The 19,098-nt window shown below is 62.3% G+C and overlaps 2 protein-coding genes across 2 annotated transcripts; one reads left to right on the forward strand and one right to left on the reverse strand.

Annotated features, from left to right (window-relative positions):
- Positions 1 to 68: 68 nt before the first annotated feature.
- Positions 69 to 2,375, forward strand: MED19 (mediator complex subunit 19). Its single transcript, XM_014878931.2, has 5 exons — positions 69 to 357; positions 745 to 1,001; positions 1,074 to 1,170; positions 1,252 to 1,346; positions 1,473 to 2,375. The coding sequence occupies exons 1-5, from the start codon at positions 159 to 161 to the stop codon at positions 1,533 to 1,535; spliced, it is 711 nt and encodes a 236-aa protein (XP_014734417.1). The 5' UTR covers positions 69 to 158; the 3' UTR covers positions 1,536 to 2,375.
- Positions 1,773 to 19,011, reverse strand: ZDHHC5 (zDHHC palmitoyltransferase 5). The gene is made up of 12 exons (XM_014878881.2): positions 18,863 to 19,011; positions 12,828 to 14,109; positions 7,702 to 7,823; positions 7,187 to 7,344; positions 6,929 to 7,101; positions 6,727 to 6,829; positions 6,291 to 6,382; positions 6,077 to 6,209; positions 5,535 to 5,658; positions 4,681 to 4,793; positions 3,653 to 4,533; positions 1,773 to 3,353 (listed from the first exon to the last, which is right to left on the reverse strand). The coding sequence occupies exons 2-12, from the start codon at positions 12,929 to 12,931 to the stop codon at positions 3,188 to 3,190; spliced, it is 2,169 nt and encodes a 722-aa protein (XP_014734367.1). The 5' UTR covers positions 12,932 to 14,109; positions 18,863 to 19,011; the 3' UTR covers positions 1,773 to 3,187.
- Between the last annotated feature and the right edge of the window lie 87 nt (positions 19,012 to 19,098).

Below are 19,098 nucleotides of genomic sequence, written 5' to 3' on the forward strand. Positions count from 1 at the left end.
CTGGGGGGCGGGCGCACCCGTGAGCCTGCGGGCCAATGAGAGTAGAGAGAGACGCAGCCAATCAGAAAGCGGGGACGAGTCTCCCTTAGCAACGGGTGCAGGGGCGGTGCTCGGCCAATGGCGGGGCGGGGCGGCCCCGCGCGGGGCACGCCGGGAATATGGAGAACTTCTCGGCGCTGTTCGGCGCGGCCGAGCCGCCGCCCGCCGCCGCCGCCGCGCTCGGATTCGGGCCCACCAAGGCGCCGGGCGCCGGGGCCGCACCGCCGCCCGCTGCCTCAGCCACCGCGCCGCCACCGGGCGAGGACGCGGCCCGCAAGGCCGCCGCCGGCCCCTTCTACCTGCTTCGGGAGCTGCCAGGTGCGGGCGGGCCGCGGGGCGGGGCGGGGGCCGTGATCGGCCAATTAGGGCGGCGAACCGCTGCCGCGGGGACTATTGGCAGCGCCAGGAGCCAATGAGCCTGCGGGGGCGGGGTCACACAGCGCGCGGTGTGGTGGGGAAGTGGGCGGTGGGGGGGTCCCCGAGGCCGACGATGCCCGTGATGGGGGGGTGTAGAGGGTCCCGGAGCCTGGGCACGGCTGGGGAGAGGGCCGGGGATCCCGGTGCTGGGGGGGTGCAGGGGGTACCGGGGCCTGGGCACGGCTGGAGGGGTGCAGGGGGTCACAGAGCCCAAGCACGGCTGGGGAGAGGGGCCTGGGGTGTCGTGGGGGCGTTTCCTCCTCCCCATCTCCTCCCGCGGCTGCACAGGCACGACGGAGCTGACAGGCAGCACCAACCTGATCACACACTATAACCTGGAGCATGCCTACAACAAGTTTTGCGGGAAGAAGGTGAAGGAGAAGCTCAGCAACTTCCTCCCCGACCTGCCCGGCATGATCGACCTGCCCGGCTCCCACGACAGCAGCAGCCTGCGCTCGCTCATCGAGAAGCCGCCCATCTGTGGCAGCTCCTTCACCCCCCTCACGGGTGCCATGCTGACTGGCTTCCGTCTGCACGCCGGCCCGGTGAGCCCCGGGGCCTGGAGCCGGGGGGTGGGAGGGGCCCGGCTTGGCCTGACCAGCCCCTTTTCTCCCCAGCTGCCGGAGCAGTGCCGGCTGATGCACATCCAGCCGCCTAAGAAGAAGAACAAGCACAAGCACAAACAGAGCCGCACGCAGGACCCCGTCCCCCCAGGTAAGGGCTGTCACAGCCTGGCCCCTGCTCTCCTTCAGCACCGGCAGAGCGTTGGCTCATCCAGTGCTTCCGCTTCTGCAGAAACCCCCTCGGACTCCGACCACAAGAAGAAAAAGAAGAAAAAAGAGGAAGATCCGGAGCGGAAGAGAAAGAAGAAAGAGAAGAAGAAAAAGAAGGTGAGTAACAGGGCTGGGGTCCAGTGTCCAGCCCGTGGAACCCCAAGGGGCTCTGTGAGTGGCCATCCCCAAGGGGCTGCTGCTGCCTAGCAGCTCTCACAGGCTCTGTCTGTCCTTCCTCTGCAGAACCGGCACAGCCCGGAGCACCCGGGGGTGGGCAGCTCCCAGGCCAGCAGCAGCTTACGGTGAGGCCACACCGGTGATACCCCAGGGATCCCCTGGCCCATGGGAACAGCCCCAGCTGACCCCAGGGACACTGGGGCTGGCCTGTCTCCCTGGCTAAGAGGACACCCCTGCAGCCCCCCAGGATCAGGGGCGCACAGACTCTGTGGGTGCTGACCTCGGGCTTTTGTACCTGAAGAACTTGGAGCATCAAAACCTCTTTTTTAGTGACCTTTTAAAGTCTGCTCTGAGGAGGGGCTGGTGGCCATGGCTCCTCGGCTGTCATGGAGGAGCCCAAACCAAGGTCGCCCTGGAGCGTGCAGGGTGCTCTCCTTTGGATCCCAAACTTCACCAGCACCCACACCACATTCCCTGGAGCCACTTTTCCCATGCCTGGAAAATCCTTACCTTCTGTGGGAGCAGAGTTTGCCCAAACACAGCTCAAAGCGGTGCCTCCCCAAAACTGGGCCAAGCTCAGCTCTTACCAGACCCCGTTCTCTCTCCCCCTCGGGATCGGGGGGAAGGCCAAGACCCTGAGGATCAGGAGCCCTGGAAGGGCTGCTCCATCCCTGGATGCCAAACAAAGCACACGCACGGCCCTGGGGTGGCTCATTAAATATCCTTTTATTCCTTGTTTTTAAAATGGCTGATAATAATAAAAAACCCTGGCGTGGCTGTGCGGGGCCACGGGAGCTATTGCCGTAGAGAAAGAGTCCAGTAGTGCCGGCAGGGCTTTGGGGACAGGGAGCACGGGGCTCCTTGGCTGCGCTTTTTTTGGCATGTGATGAGAAAATATTGCTTTCCGGGGATGCACCTGCCTCTTCCCCGAGCGAGCGGAAATAAAAACACCCCTGCGACAGCGAGAAACTTCCTCGGAATCATTAACAGAAATAAAAAAAGGCAACAAAACCAACAACTGCCCCAACCACAGCCCCTGGGGAAAGAGAACAAAGAGCAAAAACTGCGGGTGGGGGACGCTGGGGCCTCTGCACCAGCTCGGGCTGGGGGCGTGGGGTGCTGCCCCGACCCTGGGGCACCCCAAGGGGGCTGGAGGCTGCGGACACCACAGATCAGGGAGGGAAGTGTCCAAGGATGGTACCCGGCACCCCATGGCCCCCTTCAGGAAGGGAACAGTGACACCCAGCACCTACCACAGCTCCTTCCATGGGTGCAGGAGGCAGCCCCACATCCCTCCTTTGGGGACAGGGACAAGGTGGGGGTGCCCAGGCCCTGAGCAGGGTAGTTTCTTCCTCTCTCTGGGTAAGATATATAATTTCTGCTTCTTTTTTTTTTTTTTAATATTTATATTTATATATATAGATATTTATATATACACACACCTGGTAACTCGGAAAGAGAAAAAAAATAGAATCCGTAACAATAATAATAAAAAAAAGTATTCTTGTTTAAAAACAATCCGTTCCTACCACGCCAGGCGAGCGGGTGATTGCACAAGGCCCACAAGTGGCTGGCGCAGCCGAGGCGGTGCCGGGGCTGCAGCCCCACCCCGAGCCCTCCCCGAGCCCCCCGCGGGTGCGTGCCAGCCCCCGAGGCCTGGGGGGGCACAGGGAGGAGCAGGGGGGGCCCCGCCCGGCTCTCCCGGGAGTCCACAAGAGTCTGGCAGAGGCGGGTCCCTGGGGGCCGCCGGGGAGGAGGGGAGGGGGCGGCGGCTCTGCCCCTCATACCGAGATCTCATAGGTGGTGCCCCCCACTCCCGAGACCTTCTTGACACCTCCGCGGGTGGGGCTGCTGAGGGGCACCGGCCCCGGGCCCGGTGGGGCCGAGCCCAGGCTCTTGGGCTGCCCATTGGACTTGCTGTAGGCTGTTCTCATCTGCACCTCATCCCTGCAGGAAGGAAGCATGGACATGGGGTCAGGAGGAGAGACAGGTCACCAGCATCCAGCCACAGCCCTGCCCTCCCCAGGGTCCACCAGCACCCACTCCTGATTCCACGGGGCCCACGGGGTGACCGAGGAGGTGTGGGGAGCACTAGCTCTGTTCTGAAAAGAGCAGAAAGATTTCTCTTGCTCCTCCCAGCACGTCTCCCCAGGAAGGGGTGTTCTGCTGCCCCAGGGGCTCGGAGGGATACTGGGTGAAGGTCCCCCCACAGGCCACAGACGCCCCTGAGCCATCACAGTACTCACTTTGGTGCCAGTAAGGGCTGCAAGGCCACCTCCTCGGTCTCGGGGCCGCCGGCCTGAGAGGCTGTTTTTTGGCTGCTGTAAGACACGGATTTGCCCAGGTGGGGGGCAGCGGGCGGGTCGGGGGAGCCCAGCGAGCGCACTCGCAGAGCCGGGGGCGGCTCGGGCTTGCCAAAGCGGGGCAGGGCCGGGCGGGTGAGCGGGTTCTTGCCCAGGGGCGAGCGCTTCGAATCGTCCGAGGAGGAGCTGGTGCGGGGGGCGTTGCTGGAGCCCGGCGTTGACTGGATGCCCGAGTCTGCCAGCCCCGCGTCCTCCTCCCGGCCCGGGGCCGTTGGCTGCTGCAGCAGCTTCTCCCGCTCCTGGATGGAGGCCACGATGTGGCGGGAGAGATTGTCATAGCGCACGGGCGAGGGATCGCGCGGCGCCGCGTGCTTGGGGGAGGCAGCGCTGGCGAAGCGGCCGTGCAGGTCGGTCTCTCGCTGCTGGGCGATGCGGGCCGACAGGAAGGGCGAGGTGTAGCCCACCGGAGGCTCGGGCTCCGGGCCTGCCTGCACTGACTCAAAGTCAGGGCTGTCGGAGGGTGTGAGCAGGCTGTCGTACGAGAGGCTGCCGTTGCGCGTCTGGTTCACCAGGCTCTTGTAGGAGGTGGAGGTGGTGCCCTCCGAGCGGATGGACTGCAGGTGGCCTGTCTCAAAGCCCGTGCCCTGGGCCGACTTGAGGCTGGAGGAGCGGGAGCCACTGGAGAGAGGGTCAAAGTGGAAGCTCTTGCCAAAGGTGGGCGAGCGGAAGCTCTCAGGTTCCAGGCTCGGCTCTGAGCGGTAGCTGGGCTTGTGGCCGCTGTCACAGATGGAGTTGGGCTCCTTCAGGCTGTTCACTCGGCTCAGCTGAGGGGCAGAGGGGCAGCAGTTACCCACAGAATGACTATGGCATGTTCCCTGCAGAGCTCCCAATGCACACCCTAAACCCTTCCCACACCAGGAATGGGGTGGCATCCCCTCGGGGCTGGTCCCCCGTGCCAGGCACAGCCTTACCTTGGCACTGGTGGAGTGGGGCAGGGCTGCCGAGCTGCTGCTGCTGCTGTAACCGGGCCGGTACTTGTACATGGTGGGAGTTGGGGGGCTGTCCTTGCCTAGCAAGCTGCTGTCTGCGCCGGGAGAGAAGGGCACGCTCAGGGCGGCTGTGGGCAAGGAACGGCCGAGCCCCGCCCTCCCTGCCCGAGAACCGACTCAGAGCCTGGGGCGGACAGACCGGGGAGAGGGATGGGCTGGAGGGGAGGTGCACCGGGGTGGGAGAGACAGACCAGGAGGAAGGGTTGTCCCCACAGCCACACGTGTGGGGCTGGCACTTCCGTGCCCCTGTGGCAGCCCCGGCTGGGTGACACCCTGGGGGTGCACGGCACGGGGGTGTCAGGGCACCCAATGGGGGACACAAGTACACAGCACAGCCCTCAGTGGGCAGCAGGGCCGGGCAGCAGAACCCAGCCAGGGCTGGGAGAGCTGCGGGGTCTCCAGCTGCTGCGGGAAGCAGCTGCCACAGGCTCTGCCCATCACATCCCACCTCTGGCCAGGCCCACACAGAGCCGGCCACAGACGCTCTGTGCCGCTGAGCCAGGCCCGCCACCACTTCGCCTCCTCCGTCCTGGCAGTGCGGCGGCTGCAAGGCACAGCTCCCGGCAGCTCCGGACAGTGCCATGCTGGCTCGGCCTCCGGCAGAGCAGAGCTGGCTGCGAGCATCCCGCAGGCTTCTCCAAGGGCAAGGGGCCACATACACCGCCCAGGAATGCTGATGTGCTCCAGGTCTGCCCTACGGCCCTGGCTCTTGGCCTGCCTGGTGCAGCCCTGGGCTCCCCTCCCAGCGGCTGCCAGGGCACTGGTGCCCTCCTTACCCTCAGTGGTGGCCAGGGTTAAATGTGTCCTCAGGCCCGTGTAGCGGCTGAGGTCGGGCTTAGGTGGGGGTGGCGGCTCGGCGTCAGCAGACTGGCTCTCCGTCACCTCCAGGCTCCCCTTGGACTGCAGAGACAAAGCGCAGGTGGGGTCAGGAGGGGCCAGGGCCTCGGCCCCCCTGGGCTGGCAGGGCATGGACAGCAGCACTGGGGGCTCCTGCTGCCTCCCAGGCCATCCAACAGAACGGGGGCAGCGCATGCCCCGGGTGGGTCCTGGAAGTGCCAAGGATGGGGAACCTCCAGAGGGTGCTGCATGGGGAAGGATGGGACCAGTAAGGACAATGGAGGGGGCAAAGCCTCATGTGGTCACTGCCACATGGGAGGGGGACAGTTCCCATCCCGCAGGGACATAAAACAAGACGACACGGAGGGGGTCAGGGAACGTGACCAGGCTCACTCGGTTCTCTACTCACGGATGCAGGCTTGCACCCCTGGGCTCCGTGGAGGGCCCCAGCGCAGGCAGCGCTGGTCCCCACCTTCCTCACCTTCGTCCTTTTCAGCTCTGTCTGGATACCATTGTCCATGATCTTGACAGTGATCTGACCGTCCGACACCTCGGGCCGCAGGAACGGGGGTCTCACCAGCACCGTCTGCTCGGCCTTCGGGCGCCCGAGGTACCTGGGGAGGGCGTGGGAGGAAGGTCATGGCCTGGAGCCCGGGATGGAGCAGTTTTTCCAGGGATGCAGAGGCCAGGCTCACCTGGGGGCTGGGGAGCTGCAGAGGACCCGGCTGACATTCTTACAGCAACCGTTGGTGAAGGGGTTGACTCCCCCGCGGAACTTGCCCGTCACCTGCGGGACAAAAGAGTGTCACAGCCAGCTGCCTCAGGGCATCCCCCCAGGATGGAGATACTCAGAGACCCTGCTCCTTTTCCTAGTCCCTATTTCAGTGCTCAGCCACCCCTGAGGGGGTAGGATCTCCTCAATTTCACCTCCTGGGCCCCAGAAGTGCCTCCCTAGCTCTATCCTCTGACTGCACCCCCGTGGATGCAGTTGCCCCTCAGTCACCCTGTGCTCTACCTCCCCAGCTCAGGGGCCTCCCTGAGCTTTAATTCAGCCCCTCCACACCCATCCTCTGCTGAGAAATCCCAAAACCTGTAGGTGGCCTGGTCAGGTTGGCATTCCTCTGGACGTACCTGTTCGTTGGTAGTGCGGCCCCTGGCCACGAGCACCACATGGAAGCCCGTCAGGCCAGCAACGGGAATGAAGAAGAGCCCGGCCACACACATCACCACCATCCTGCCACAGCCAGCTAAGGAGCAGCCACGGCCTCACTCGGCATCGCTCTGCCCCCAGACCCCACCACCCTCTGCCCGCTCCCACTGCCCAGGAGGATACGTGACGGCCATGCGGACACCGGAGAGCTCCTCCACCTGGTACAGGACGTAGAGCAGCCCGAAGCCGAAGACGCCCATGATGTGCGTGGTGAGCGACAGCAGGAACAGGAAGAAGTAGCGGTAGTTGCGCCGCCCGATGCAGTTGTTGACCCAGGGGCAGTGGTGGTCGAACTCCTGCCGGGGATGGGGCAGGGTGAGGGGGTGCTCGTGGGGCTCCCTGCCCCGTGGGGGGCTGGAGGAGGCCCCGGCAGCTCCTCACCTCCACACAGTTGTCGCAGACGCTGCAGTGGGAGCAGCGGGGCGGGCGGTAGAAGCGGCAGGTCGCGCACCACTTCATGCGCACCTGGATGCCCTTGATCTCCACCGTCTTGTACAGCGGGGCCCGGAAATCATCCTCCTTGTCCTCGTCCTCTTCAGCTGATGGGGACACCCCGGAATGGCATCAGGGCCCAGCCAGCCCCTGCCCGCCCAAGCCAAAGGCTCCTGGCATCACCTTCCTGTCACCCGGCACAGGGACAGCCAGGGATCCCCAAACACAGGCAGGGGTGGAGGCTCTCCCAGGCCCTGCCCCAGAATCCTGACACTGCCTGAGCCCCAGGGACCCAACATAGGGTGCTGAACCCAGAGCTGCCATCCCTGTAGGGCTTGTCACTGCCTGATCCCATGGGGCAGGGCAAGGAAGGCTCCCTGCCAGCCTTTAGGGACTCAGAAATCCCCTTTACCTTGGAGGAAGGGTGCAAGGAAGCAGCTCTTCCCAGCCAGAGCCAGACTCACCTCGTGGGAATATGCCCGGGTCCATGAAGGTGGCCATGCTGAAGTTGGCCAGCACAAAGAGGAAGACAACGGCATTGTAGGCAGGGATGACTGGGGATACGTAGAGACTGAGCCCGGGGCACCTGTGGGCACAGCAGCTGTGAAACCCTTGGACCCCTCACTTGTGTCGCTCCCGCTGCCTCCCACTGTCCTGGGAGCTCCCAGCAGCACATCCCACACCAAACTGGAGCCACTTCTACAGCACAGCCTCACCCCGGCCTGGGGAGAACCTGGGGGACACAGTGGGATGTGCTCCAGGCATCCATCAGGGAGCCAAATCCCCCTTCGTGACACCACTGGAAGGTCCCACAGAGCAGTGGTGTTGGGAACAGGGAAAACCACTCTGATGGCATGAGGGGCACCCAGGGGACCTGCCAGAAAGCACCTGGATATCATCCTCCCTGTGTCCCACCAGCTGCTTGGGGGCAGAGGGGATCCATGAGGGGACATGAAACCAGCAGCAGTTCTGGTGCCTCCAGAGCCACTCGTGCTCCACACATCCCAAAGACAGCTCTAGCAGGACACGGAGACCCTAACCAGCACCCAGCTCCTCCAAGAGGCCCGTGGGAGCACAGTGAGGGAATCACCCTGCTCCCTCCTGCCCCAGCGAGCGGGCTCGGGCTTCCCCCTTGGAGGCGCCAGCGTAATTCCCTAATCTGCTTTGCTGCTGGGATTTAATCCCACAGATCTAGGGCAGCATCTGTCCCTCTCTTCCCCCCACCAGGCTAAGTGCCGATGGATTTAGGTGGCCGGAGCAGCGTGGGGCTGGGAGGGCAGGGTGACATATGGTGCCAGAGCTGTAATCCCCCACAGGTTGGGGTGAAGGGGCAGGCGCTGGCCCTGTCCCCTCCTCCACCACCACCCACGGGGATGGGTCCCATCGCCGGGTGAGGCAGCCCCATCCTTGTCACAGCAGCTCCGGAAGCCACGGCAAGGCTCTAGCTGGGAACGAGCCCTTGGTGCAGGGCTCTGTCCCAGCTCAGGGCCCTTAGGAGGGCAGAGGGGCACCCTGGGTGAGGAGCAGCAGCTGTGCCAGGGGGAATGCCCTGGGCGGGGCAGGAGAAGCAGGTACACCCTTCTGGGCACACACCTGGCAGCACAGAGGGTGAGGTGGGCAGGGCACTCCCAGCTCCGTGCACAGGGAGGGTGGGAATCATCAGTGGGACCTGCTCTCACAGGCCAAGGCTGAGGCTGCCCCCATCCTGGCACAGGGATGAGAGCAGGAGGGCAGATTTTTGGTTGCAGGGCATCCCTGGCAAGAAGCACAGCATGGCCAAACCACCCAGCACACTCCTCCTCTCCTTCCTCCCCCCTGGCCCCTCCAGGTCCCACACACACCACACCTTTCCCAAAGCCTCTTCCCTCTTTGTTCCTCAGGAGCCGCCCTGCTGGGCACCCTGGGCACTGCCTCCCTGCTGCCTATCAGGCTGGCATCTCCCGGGATGGCACTGGCATCTCCCGGGATGGCAATGGGATCTCCCAGCCCAGCCCCCCCAGCTCTGCCCCGGGCTGGGGAGTGGCTCCTCGAGCGGCACCGGCCATGCCGGCCCTGCCGCCTCTGCTGGAAGCCAGCCAGGCAGATTCTCCACAGCTGGGACGGGCTGGAGAGGAGTCCTCCTCTCCAGTCTGTGCCCCAAAACCCTCGGAAAGCAGTGCTGGAGGCACAGCACCTACGTGACAGCACCAGGCCACAACTCAAGCAAGGGAAGAATCACAGAGTCATGGAATCACAGAATTGTTCAGGTTGGAAAAGCCCTCCAAGATCACCGATTCCAACTGCTTCCCCAGCACTGTCAGGGCCACCACTGAACCATGTCCCCAGGTGCCCCAGCCACATGTTTTTCGGTGACTCCACCACTGCCCTGGGCTGAACAACCCTTTCCATGAGGAATTTTTCCTTAACATCCAAACTAAACCTCTCCTGGGCATCACCTGAGACAGCTTCCTCTTGTCCCATCACTTGCTCCTTGAGAGAAGAGCCCAACCTTACCTGGCCACACCCTCTTGCTGTAGAGAGTGAGGACACACCAGAACCAAGGACCCCATGTCCCTGAGCTGAACTCCTACTCCACTTGAGAGAAGCCTCCCTGGCTCAGCTCTCTGCTGGACAAAGAGGGACATGGGGCTCAGAGGAGCCCTAAAAGTAGGAAATGCCCTTCCAGAAACTCTGCGGAAGGAGCTCCTCTTTCCAGGAAGGGAAATCCCAGCCCAAACCTTTGCTTGAAAGAGATGGAGGGGAGCCAGGAAGACCCATGCCCGGGCAGCCATCCCACACAGGCAACAGCCAACAGCCAGGCTGAGCCAACAGGGCCTGGATCCTGACAGACAGAGCCCAGAGAAGCAGGGAAGGATCCAGCTGCCTCGGAAAGCTCTGGGGCAGGCAGAGAGGGAAGGATCAGGGGAAGGGAACACCTCTGTGCTGTCTCAGCAGTCGGCCCTTCCTGGAGGGACAACAGAGCTCCCAGGGCAGGACAGTGCCCAGCAGGTCCCTGGGCTCAGACACACTGACAAGACCCCTGAATGGGATTCACGGGCCACGGGAAGCACAACACCCTCCCTAGGGAACACCAGGACCTGCTGCCTTCCTGGCTCTCTCACACCCAGGGACCTCCGTGCTGTGGGAAGGAGGGAGGGAGGGAGCTAGGAATCCCCACAGAGACAGACCACCCGGTGGCACCACGCTGGTGATCCCAAAGTCAGGGAGTCACCTCCTGGGACCATCCCCACCCGTTGGAGGGATCAGGGTCCTCCACAGGGAGCAAAGGTGCTGCCCATCCCTGAGGGAACCTCCTTATCAGGAGAGTGATGTGTTCCTGCCTTTTGCTCTCCTGAACGGAGAGCCTCGACCCTGGGGCACACAGGGCAGGAGGAGCAGGAGCAAGAGGGAGGCTCCTCACCATCAAGGCTGGCCACGCAGGTCCCGCAGTACCCATCGGGCTCCCCCTCGGGATCGGGATGCAACACGCTCATGGCCACAGGAGCTGCCGGGACTTGTCCCTGGCAGCACATGAGAGGACTTGGGGAACCTCGGGCACCATGAGTCACACCGGGATACAGACGGGATTTTTGCTACCAGTCATGCCCGGAGAAGCCTGTCCCTCCCAGCTGGTGTCCCCTCCCCTCACTCCCTGCACTTCCCTCCCTGCCTGTTTCCCGGGGCTCCAGGCTCTCCAAATTTCCATCTTAAATCAGCAGCTGTCCGAAAGCCCAGCAAGCCTGGGACCCCCACACATCCCAGGGGGAGGTGGGAACATTCCCTCTCCTGCTGCCCCTCCCTGCAGTGCAACCAGCCTCATTTCCACAGCCACATGCTCAGCAGAAGCTCCTAATTAAATTAATCAATTAACAAGAGTTCTTGGCCCAGAGATACAAATCCTGGATGGACCAAAAGGCGTCCAATGGATAGGCTGGAAGCAACACAACTGGAGCCTGAAGAGTCATGCCAACCCCTGGCTGCTCCCTGCCTGGGGGAGGCCTCCCATGGCCCACTCTCACAGCTTCCACTGCACTTCCCAGAGGAGCCTTAGGTTGGATGCTGACAGCAGGAAGGGCACAGTGGCCCCCAGGACCACGCAGGAGGCAAACCTCAAGCCCCACATCCCCGCCAACCTGCTCTAGCACCAGGTGGACGCTGTCCCAAGGGAGCCATCCCGCCGGGAGCAGCACAGCTCCCTCAGCCAAGCCCCGTGTGAACGCTGTGCCCGGGGTTTAATGGGATGCTCTGAAGTAGGATAAACAACATTGCTGACCTGCAATTACAGCGACCTGCCCCGGCCAAACCTGCTCCGAGGCGCCGGCTCTGGAGCTGCCTCTCACCACCCGCTGATAAGCGGCTGCTCCCGGCACTGCTCGCACCCGTGGCTGGGATGGGCTGGAGGTCCAGCTGTCCGGCAGCCACTGTGCCAAAACAGAGCCAGCCTGTCCCTAAGGTCACACACGGGGTGGCATACACAGCTCAGAGGGCACCGCCTGTTCCCTCTGCTTCTCCTTCATCCCCCTGGCACATGAACAACAGTCAGCGACTTCCAGAGGCGTCTGGCAGCCTGGAGCAGCCAAACCCCGAGCCCAGGAGCCTGGTGACCGCTCGGTGTCCCAGCGGGGGACAGCCACACGCTGCTGAGTGACACTGTCAGCTGCACCGGGCGCTGGATGGGGCGAACCAACCCCACTCCCCTCTTCATTCATCAAGCTCTCCTGTCCCTGCCCAGTGGCTGCCAAAGTGACCTTCCCACCACCACTGGCTCCTTCCCAGGGAGTGGCAGCAGCCATGGCACCCATCCTGCAGCTCCAGCTGATTCCTGTGGCCAAGCAAGAAAACCCCAGGAGTGGGAGAGGCCCCCTGAAGCAGAGGGTGCACGAGCTTCCCACACGCTGCCAGGACCCTAAACACATCTCTGCTGAGCCTCTGGGGATGCCCTGCAGGATTTGGTAGTCACGCTGTGCCATGGTGCCAGCCCGGCTGAGCCACACTCTGCCGAGCTCACTCAGCACCTCGAGGTTCTGTTCCCCCGCCTGTCACCCCCTGGGCACGTCACCGAGGCACGTGTCACCCAGCAGCAGCTCTTCCCAGGGATGTCACCACGCCTCTCTAGCACCCGGCACCATCTCCCAGCCCGGTGGCCCCCCCAAGGCCCCAGTGACCTGCTGGCCATTTCCCTGGGGCCCTCTCCAAGGACATGGAACCCTCGTTGCCCCAGGGCAGGGGACAGAACACAGCGAGTGATCCGCACAGGGGTCAGAGTTCTCCTCCCTGAACTTTCCTTTGTATCTCACTAATCGATTACGAAACTAAAAATAACACGTGTCCTGCCCCAGCCCACCAATCCACCTCCAAAGGAGAAAGTGATCCATGCGTTTTCCACCCACAGGTCACAAACCAGTTCCCAACCCAGCTGACCTGGAGCTGAGTGCTGCCTCACCAGGACTGCCAGCATGCAGCTTCCCCTGGGAAAACTCATGGAGTGAAATGGCTCCTGCTGTGGCTGCACCCAGAGCACAATATCCCCCTTCCCTCTGGGAGGAAATCCCAGCTCCTCTCCCCTGTCTTTGCCGGCCCTCCCCGCTCTGGCCGAGCAGCTGGGACTCACGTGAAGGCGAAGAAGAGGGTGGTGGCTCCCACTAGGAAGATGGCAGCAGCGGAGACCGGGACGTACTTGCTGGGTTTGAATCTCTTTCCAGAGGCTGCTGGCATGTTGGAGCTGTGGTGGGGGGTCCGCCCCGCAGCATAGCCCAGGCCCCAGGGGACTCAGAGCAGGACGAGAAGTGGAGGGGGACAGGGGCTGACCCCTACCCTGCCCCCACACCTGCTCCCGGGGCGAGCTCCGACCGGGGCGGACAGTCCGGAGAAGGCTCTGGAGCAGGAGGCCCAGGAGAGGAGCCCGCTCTAAGCTCTGCCCCGTGAGAGCTCAAGGGCACAGGGAAGGAGGGTTAAAAACATTAAAAATTCACAATAGAGAAGGGGATTTGGGTTTAGGACAACCGTTGGAGTAGGAATGCTTAGAGCCCTTCCAAGCCTCAGTCCAGGCAGCAGCCCACAGGGAGCAGGACTCCAACAGGCAAGCTCTGAAGGGAGGGAATTCCCCAGGCTCGGGCAGGGCGATTCCCACCCAGCCAGCACCCCGAGAAGAGCACAGGATCAGCAAACTCCTTGCAAAAAAGCCACTCCGGGAGCCTCAGGGAAGCAACTTCTCCTTTTTAATCCGCCTCTGTTGTGCCGCAGCCCCCGGTGCTGCACGGGAGGAGGGGGTGGTCTCTAAGCAATCCCAGCTTCCTCACAGAGCTGCTGTGCCTCCTCCTCCTCCCCTCGCTGGAGGGGTCACCGAAACACTCTCCCTGATTTCACCGGGATCTGGGGCTGGCTGGCGGTGGCCGTTTAATTTTATTTATTTCTCTCTTGGTCTGTTAAAGCCGAGGAACAGCTGGTGCAAGGTTGAGCTGTAAATCCTTTCTTTCGAGGGGGGCGGAGGGGAAGGTCTGGCGGATTGTGGGTTTTCCTACTTGCTCCTTTCTCCTGACCCCCCAGGCCCTTCCATGGGCTCAGTATCCACTTGGCAGTTGGGGAGTGACAGGAATTGCGTTAAATCTTCTCTGCAGCAACCATTTCCCAGCAGGTGAACGGGAAGGGGGTGTTCAAGGAGTGCCTTTACAACCCCAGCAGACACCAAAGGGTGGAAGTGGTGCTGAGCAGCTCTGTCTCGCCCATGGCCCAGGCGGTCTTGGGGGAAACTTCAGTTTGTTCCAAACAGCTCCATTTTTCCCCTCCCCTTTCTTTGCTTAAAATCCTTCTTCATTCATCCATCCATCCATCCGACTTTAAAAAAAAACTACATAAAACCATTAAAACTCGAGGTCTGGTGCACCACAGCTCACCTGGAAAAATAAACAACAGAAATTAGTGTGGCGAGAGAAGGGATGGAGCCGGCTGTCATTAGCCACAGCAGCCTGGCCACAGCGTCTCCTGTCCCAGCCCAGGGGCACTGGCTGCTGCAGGAACTCCAAGCCACCCCCTCTACCAATGAGAAACCCACCCCAAGCCCTGGAAGAACTGGAGGGACACCATTAATTCCTTCCTGCAGCTCCGGCCCAAATCCCAGCACCACTGAGTGCTGGCTCCCGGAGGGGCAGGGGTTGAGCAGAGGCTCCAGGACTTAGCACAAGGGTGGAGACTACAGGAGGAAAAAACACCCAGGAATCTCACCCCCTTCCCTGGAGGGCAGGAGACAGGAGAGACCCATGGAAAATGCCAATCCCATGATCAGAGATGGCCTTTGCAGCTCTGGATGCATCAGGAACTGCAGCGCCAGGACCAGAAGTGGATTTGAAACGACAGAGCTCACAGTTAGACGGGATATTGGGAAGAAATTCTCCCCTGTGAGGGTGGTGAGGCTCTGGTACAGGCTGCCCAGAGGAGCTGCGGATGCCACATTCCTGGAAGTGTTCAAGGCCACACTGGATGGGGCCCGGAGCAACCTGGGATAGTGGAAGGTGTCCCTGCCCACAGCCCTGATCTTCCCCAAGCAGCCACAAGCCCATCATCCATCATATCCCACCAGTTCCTGCTGCTACAGCCACCACTCCTCACCTGGTCACCGTCTGTCACCCATCCTCCATGGCACTGCAGGTCCAAGCAGAGCCTACAGCTCACTCCTTTCTCCCTTCCAGCTTTCTCTGCCTCCCCAATTTCTCCTTCGGGGTGGGCAGGGAGCTCTCTAGCGCTGACTAAACGTGGGTGAAGGTTGGGAGAGAGCTGCAGCACCCAATTAAAGGCAGGTTTAATGACAAGGATGTGTTACCATCGAGTGGGCTCAGCCCCGGCTCACGGCGTCAGCCACCTTGGCTGACTCACCCAGGAACCGCTCCCGCCACTCGGCAGGACCGAAGCTCACCCCAAGATTTCCCTGCCCTTGGGAGTGAGAGCAAACATGGGACCAGTGCTCTGCAGGTTTCACCTGGCAGCAGCTCCTGAGTGGAGCAACTTGAACAGTAACGCCAGGGAAAGCTGTTTTCCGTAGCAGGGACAGAGTTCCCTGGAGAGCAGCAGTTTCCCAGCCCTGCTCTGCCTATTCGGGGAAGAGCCCAACACCCCACAGAGCCGAGCCCAACAGCAATTCCAGGGATGGGCTATCGGAAGTCCTGGCCTGACATCACGGCTGATTGCTTTAGCAGGAGCAATCTGCTCCCAGAGCACCCGGCCCTTTGAACGCTCCGCCATGGAGGCACGGCCACACCTCGGGTTCAAACAGACGCTGCCAGGCAGAAGGAGCTGTTCCCTGATAATTCCTCCTCCGGAGATCCCCACCCTGCCCTCGCAGGGCGCCATGGGCATGCGTCTCCTGGCCCTGCTCTGCCCTTCCAGACGGAGATCCAGGCACTCCAGCCCTTCCACAGGGTGATCCCTGCCGAGCTGTGTGTGCCAGAGCCAGCTCCCCACGGAATCAGGTACCCATGGGAGCAGGGGGAGAGCCCCAGTGCTGTCATTAGTGACATCCCAGCGAGAAGCGATGCAAATGCATCCCTGCTCCAGCTGCCTGTGCGTGGAATATCTCCACAGCTCATCAAACAGAACTCCCCAGCCCCAGCCTGCTGCAGAGGCTGAGGCAGAAGCTGTCAAAGTGCAGCAGAGTGCACTGGGATCTCTGCTCTGCAATCCTTAAGGAGAAAAACAACGAAAATCCACCCCAAATTTCCACGTATTATACTTAGGCCCCAATTCTCCCAAACACACATATTCTTTTCCAGACATCCCTTTTCTCAGTCCTACAACCTGCCCGTCTCTGGTTAATCGACCCTTCCTTTCCCTCCACCTTTGCCCAAATCCTCTGTCTCTCTGGCCACTTTGTCCCTATTCACAAAGGCCACTCACAAACTTCTCTGCTTCAAAGAGTTCCCAACTTATCTAGCTTACCTGTGGCCTACATGGGCTCTGCTCTTGCCTCCCATTCCTTTCCCTCTGCCAATTCCAGCCCAGCAACTCCTCCTCTCCCGCTGCTCCTCCAGACCTGCCCTGCTCCTTCCTCCCCCAGTGCCTGTGTCACTGCTCACTCCCCCTTCCCTCTCCCCCAGAAATTCCACCTGGTTTTCCCATCCCAGCACCTCCTCTTCGGAGCACTTTCCCAGTTCTGCTCTGTTCAGCCACCTCTGGAGAAGTCATCTCCACTCTCTAGGGTTTCCCTCCACTCATACAGGGGAGCTGCTCCTGTTTCCTTCATCTCCATTTCTGGGGATTTCTTTTAATTCCAAATTCCCTCTCTTGGGATATGTGCAAGCACGACTGCTGCCACCTTCCATTTCTTTGAGCCTCCCTCTCCTTTTCTTGGGTCAAGGCCCTGCAAAACCTCACTGATTTCCTCCTTTAACTTCCCTCCCCGCCCCATGCTCCTCCTTTCCTGCTTCCCACCCCACTCTGCTCATCTGCTCCAGACCCTCTCCAGCCTTTCCACACGTATCCAGGTGCTCCATGGCTTGTCCCTTCTGGAGCATGAGGCCCTCCCCACCTCTGCTGGGACAGTGGCTGGACACGTGTCTCCAGCTCCCAACATTTCCTCCTCCCTCACTTCAGCTTCTCACTCTGCTCCTGCCCAGGAAGGAGGAAATGCACTTTGGCATCAACCATGTGGCTCCTGCCACCCCAGGAATCCATGGCACAGGCAGGACAGAGCTCCCTCCCGGTTCCCAGCTCCCAAACCTGCGTCACTCGCCGGGATCCGCAGCTCCCGACCTGCCCCAATCCAGCTGAGTTCCCATGGTGCAGGGCAAGCACATAAACAATTCCTTCCATGTGAGGCAACTCCCAGACAGGGCAGATCCCGGGCTGCACGGAGACGGGATGTGCTTTACCTGTTTCCCACTTTGTTTTGATCAGCTGCATCCCAGAGTTTCACAGAGCCAATCCAGAGCTCGCTGCCTGGCACAGTGAGTGAGTGAGTGAGTGAGTGAGGAACTCCCTCTGCTCACTCTGCCCTTCCACAACCAGCTAACACTTCACACTCCAAAATCCATCAGAGAAAGTGAAAATTCTCCCAAACCTGGCACTGTGGCCGGAGCAAGAACAGCGTGAGATCGCCACTGGTCACTGCCCTCCATCCAAACAGGAGCACCTGCCCCAACAGGGCAGTCTGGGGACACTTCCCTGCTCTTAATTCCAAAGGAGAATGCACAGCAACGTATGGCATTCCTGCACACCTGCCTTTCTCCTAGGTGGATGTACAGAAGGATCAACACAGAACATGGAGAAATATTCCACTGCAGACAGCCAGAAGGCTGGAATCACTTCGTGCTTATCTCCTGCCTAGAGCTTACAACGATCCCATCCTCCTTCCCCAGCCCAACCCGCTGGTTTACACGGGATTAGCCCCATTTTATGGGCAAAGCAAGAGGAACAATGCCTCATCCATTGAGGCCGCGTCCCAACGGGCCCCACAGCGAGCAAGGACAGCGCCAGCCTCTTGTCACTGCATTAGGAGACACCAGGCACAGCGACAGGTGGGAATGTCCCCAGACAGGCCCCTCACAGGGGAGTTCAAGGTCTCCCCTTGGACCCACCCGATCACCACCCTCTCCATTCCCGGATGAGGCTCCTGGCCCCGGGAACCAACAGGAATAAAGCAGCACTTAGACCCGACGGAAGGACAGTGGTAACTGGATTAAGCTCAGAAAGAGGCTCCAAGATAACTCCGGCTTCGATCAAGACAAGTCTCGTTGTACTTTACATGCCCCAAAAAACCCGAGCAGCCCCTATTGCAGAGAATCCCGCTTCTCTAGTGCCCAAATCCAGCTCTGTGCCGGGGCGGGAGCCGGCAGATCCGGGGGAACCACTTCCCAGAGCCACGGGGAGCACAAGGGCAGCCGATCCCCTCCCGAACCGGCGCGGTGCAACCCCGGGGCTGGGGACCTGCACAGCTCAGGTGTTGGGGAAACTGGGAATTCTGAGGAGAGGCAAGGCTGGATCCCTGCCAGTGCCCCCAAAGCCGGGAGCAGGGGCTGTGCCGTGAGAAGAGGCCGTGTCGTAAGCAGGGGTCTCCTTCGGCCTCGGCACAGAGGCCGAGCTCCGGCGCCCCAAACCAGCACGGTAACTGTGCTCCCGGGGGCACCGGGGACAGGCCGGGTGCGGGACATGCCCCGGGAGCTCCCTGCGACAGCGCCCGGCCCCGGGCGGGTTCCGGGCGCGGGGACGAGCCCCGCTCCGGTGCGCAGGGGCGGCTCCAGCCCACGGGGCACAGCTCCCCGCCAGCCCCGGGCACAGCTCTGAGTGGCACAGGAAAAGGTCCCGGTGCGGCTGGGACCGCGGGCACGGCAAGCGGGGACAGAAGGAAGCGGCGCTCCCGTGCAGCGGCACCGCGACCGTAGGGCAGGCGGCCGTGCGGAACGGCGGAGCGGGGCCGCGGCCAGAGGAACGGGCCGGGCAGGGGTCGGTGCACGCCGGGCAGGAGGGTCCGCGGGGCGGCGGGGGAACGCAGGGGCACAGCCCGAGCCGCGCGCGGGGGGAGCCGCAGGAGCAGCGGCGGGGCGGGGGCGGTCGCGGCCGGGCCCCGGAGAGGGGCGCGAGGGGCCGGCGGGCTGGGGAGGCGGCGGCGGTGCCGGAGCGGCACGGTCTCGGCGGGGTCGCGCGGCCCACGTGACTCACCGGCAGGAGGCCGCGCGCGGCGGCGGCTCCGGGCACGAACGGCGGCGGCTGCGGCGGGCGGGACGTCACGCGCGCGCGTGCGCACCGCGCCCCCCCGCGTGCCTCCATTGGCCGCCTCCCGCGGGTCCGCCCCGGGAGCGGCGGCGCGCATGCGCAAGGCTGTAGAACGGGCGTACGCACTCACGCCGCGGAGGGCGGGGCCACAGCCGGAGCCTCGGCGCCTGCGCGGCACGTAC

The sequence above is a fragment of the Sturnus vulgaris genome, chromosome 18 (assembly GCF_052056855.1).
Source record: "Sturnus vulgaris isolate bStuVul1 chromosome 18, bStuVul1.hap1, whole genome shotgun sequence".
NCBI classification, from domain to species: domain Eukaryota; kingdom Metazoa; phylum Chordata; class Aves; order Passeriformes; family Sturnidae; genus Sturnus; species Sturnus vulgaris.